Source organism: Montipora capricornis, chromosome 2, assembly GCF_036669925.1.
Source record: "Montipora capricornis isolate CH-2021 chromosome 2, ASM3666992v2, whole genome shotgun sequence".
NCBI classification, from domain to species: Eukaryota; Metazoa; Cnidaria; class Anthozoa; order Scleractinia; family Acroporidae; genus Montipora; species Montipora capricornis.
In genome coordinates, this window is record NC_090884.1 from 59,769,122 (window position 1) to 59,771,621 (window position 2,500).

Sequence of the window (2,500 nt, forward strand, 5' to 3'; positions counted from 1 at the left end):
TCATCGGAAATAATTTCATCGCCGTAGAGAAGTACAAGGAGGTCACGAAATTCTTTAAAAGACATTTTCCCTGGTGATTTTCACTGTATGAAGAGACTCGTCCACGTACCGTAACCGGTTTGCTAAATGTTTTTTTTTTCCCGCCGAAAAGCCGCCGTGGACGACGTTCTCGTTCCAGGGCCCAATGGGTCATACCAGTCCTCGTTCTCGTTCTCGTCCTCATTGCTAAAGTTCGCTAATAGGGAGGGGTACGACGATGTAGACTTTGACGAGTGACAATGTTTCTATGTTTATTCCCTTATAGGTCAACGGGGTAAAAAGACAAAATTTTATCAGCCAATGGCAAAAATATAAAGTGCCACACGACTTCGAAATATTATTACTTAAACGCGCTATCCACCAATAGGGAGCGTAATAATTGTGGGGAAAGTAAAGCTAAGGGTAATAATAATAATAATACCGCAAACCGATAAGCAAGAATACGTGTATTCGGCATAGCCGACATCTCGAGCAAATGTCATCGAGTTCAGAAGAGTTTTGAAGAGATTTCGAAACATTCTACTCTTCTAAGAAGAAGAAGAAGAAGAAGAGATTTTACTATGATGCAATATACATTTTGTGTTTCCAGGGGACCAAAACAAAACTTTTGCACAGATCAGAAACAGTCTGTCATTCAACATATTACGCTCATACAGTCTTGTTAGGGGCTGTGACATACTCGCGTTCCCGCTTAAGGTAGCTTAAAGGGATAACCCTTTATGCAGGACGTAAAAGGTTGAAGATGAAGATAACGATGAGTGCAAGTCACGCGTGATGTCAAGTACGACTGGCACGAGCAATTTTTCTGCGTTTCCGGTCCGCAGTTACTGGCTGCCAATCAAACGTTTCTCTCAATAAACCGGAAATCAAGTTTTCTTTCGCTTTGAGTTTTGGTCCACAAGTTTATGTGAAAGAAGGAAAACTTTTTTCTGGAGCTTTACGGGTTAATTTTTACAGCAAGAATAGGTTCGGGACGCTTTGTTCTCGCTTTCCTTTCCTTTTTTTTTTTTAATCAGTTAAATTCCGATTAAATTGAACAAGCCGTGATGACAAGTTTTTCACAGCCAATTCTATTGATTAAATCCAAACTGTTCAAACAAAGACAATGCGGCTTTTATATTACATATCCTAAAAACAATTCCTCGATGACCTTTTCTAACATTGTAACAGCACTTTCAGTTTACATGAAAATGTTAAAGAAGCAAAACCTTTTGGTTGTAGTTTTCAAGTCAGTTAAATTCCGATTAAATGGAACAAGGGGTGATGAAAAGTTTTCTACAGCCACTTCTATAACTTAGATCCAAACTGCTCAAACAAAGACATCTTTTGCGTTTATGCGGCTTTTATATTACGTATCCTACAAAAAGTCTACATGACATTTTCTAACATCGTCAAAGCAATTTTAACTTATATACAAATGTTAAAGAAGCAAAACGTAGTGGTTGTAGTTATATTTTGTTTTTTTTGTTTTTGTTTTTTCTCTTTTTTTCTTCGGAGGTGGAGGGGGAGGCTGCTTTTGTTTCTTTTTTCTTTTTTCTTTTTTTTTTTGTTTTTGCTTTTTTTTTCTGTTGTGAGACCCCAGAAGGCCTTAGAATTTTCTACGTGACCGTCGCTGCGCTCCATAGCAAAGGCAGATAATTTTCCAAAGCCGTCCTTGTCCAGCACTATTTCTATTTTCGCATTCAAATTTTCCAAGCTTGTTGATTGACATGAAAATCAGTATTAAGGACAAACACCAATGAAACATGAGGGTACTACACACACATATGTACTTTATTTACAGGTACGTTACTGACCACTTACTACACCAATACAGTCAATAACTTCGTATAATTATATTTAGAAAAAAAAACAACGGAAAGATAGATAGGCCATTGGCTTGGCCAGTTCATTACTTACTGCAACAAAATTTCAACCTAATTATACTTCTCTTTTTTCCATGCTAACCCATATAACCTGAACAAATGCGCATGCAAGGAAAAGTGCTGTTGCTTAGGTCTACTTTTACCATACGTATACTGAGTAATATCATTGTTATCAGGTCCTATCTATATTCACGACTCGCACATAGGGATGCAGCTCAAACAAGTACGTAGTACTAATATTAGTACGCCACATAGCTCAAATAAGATACTACTTACTAAAGTACCAGCAAAATAACTACCACTCAAGCTATAAAGGTGTGAGACTGCGAGATGCAAAAACCCAAAAACCCAGTGGGGAAAATGGAAATGTTTTCACCAACCAAATGCAGGCGCACCAACCTCTGGGGACTAGAGGTGATTAGAAGATTTTTCCATTCCCTAAAATTAAATGAATAAATTATATTCGACGTAAAATTTGACAGTTGGAGAGCTGAGATGAATCAGGAGCCCATCCTGGAGCGTGCAACGTCCATACAGCGTCTGTGAAACGGCGTTTTCACAAGTAGGTTTATTTTTAGACTAGCCCTTCCCGCGAA

General features: G+C 38.1%; 1 protein-coding gene across 1 annotated transcript in view; it reads right to left on the minus strand.

Moving 5' to 3' along the window:
- Positions 1-1,083, minus strand: part of LOC138038158 (uncharacterized) — a 2,773-nt gene extending 1,690 nt beyond the window's left edge. Inside the window, exon 1 of the mRNA XM_068883981.1 lies at positions 1-1,083. This exon is cut by the window's left edge and continues 596 nt beyond it. Within this exon, the coding sequence (XP_068740082.1) occupies positions 1-65 (65 nt within the window). The 5' untranslated portion in view covers positions 66-1,083.
- Between the last annotated feature and the right edge of the window lie 1,417 nt (positions 1,084-2,500).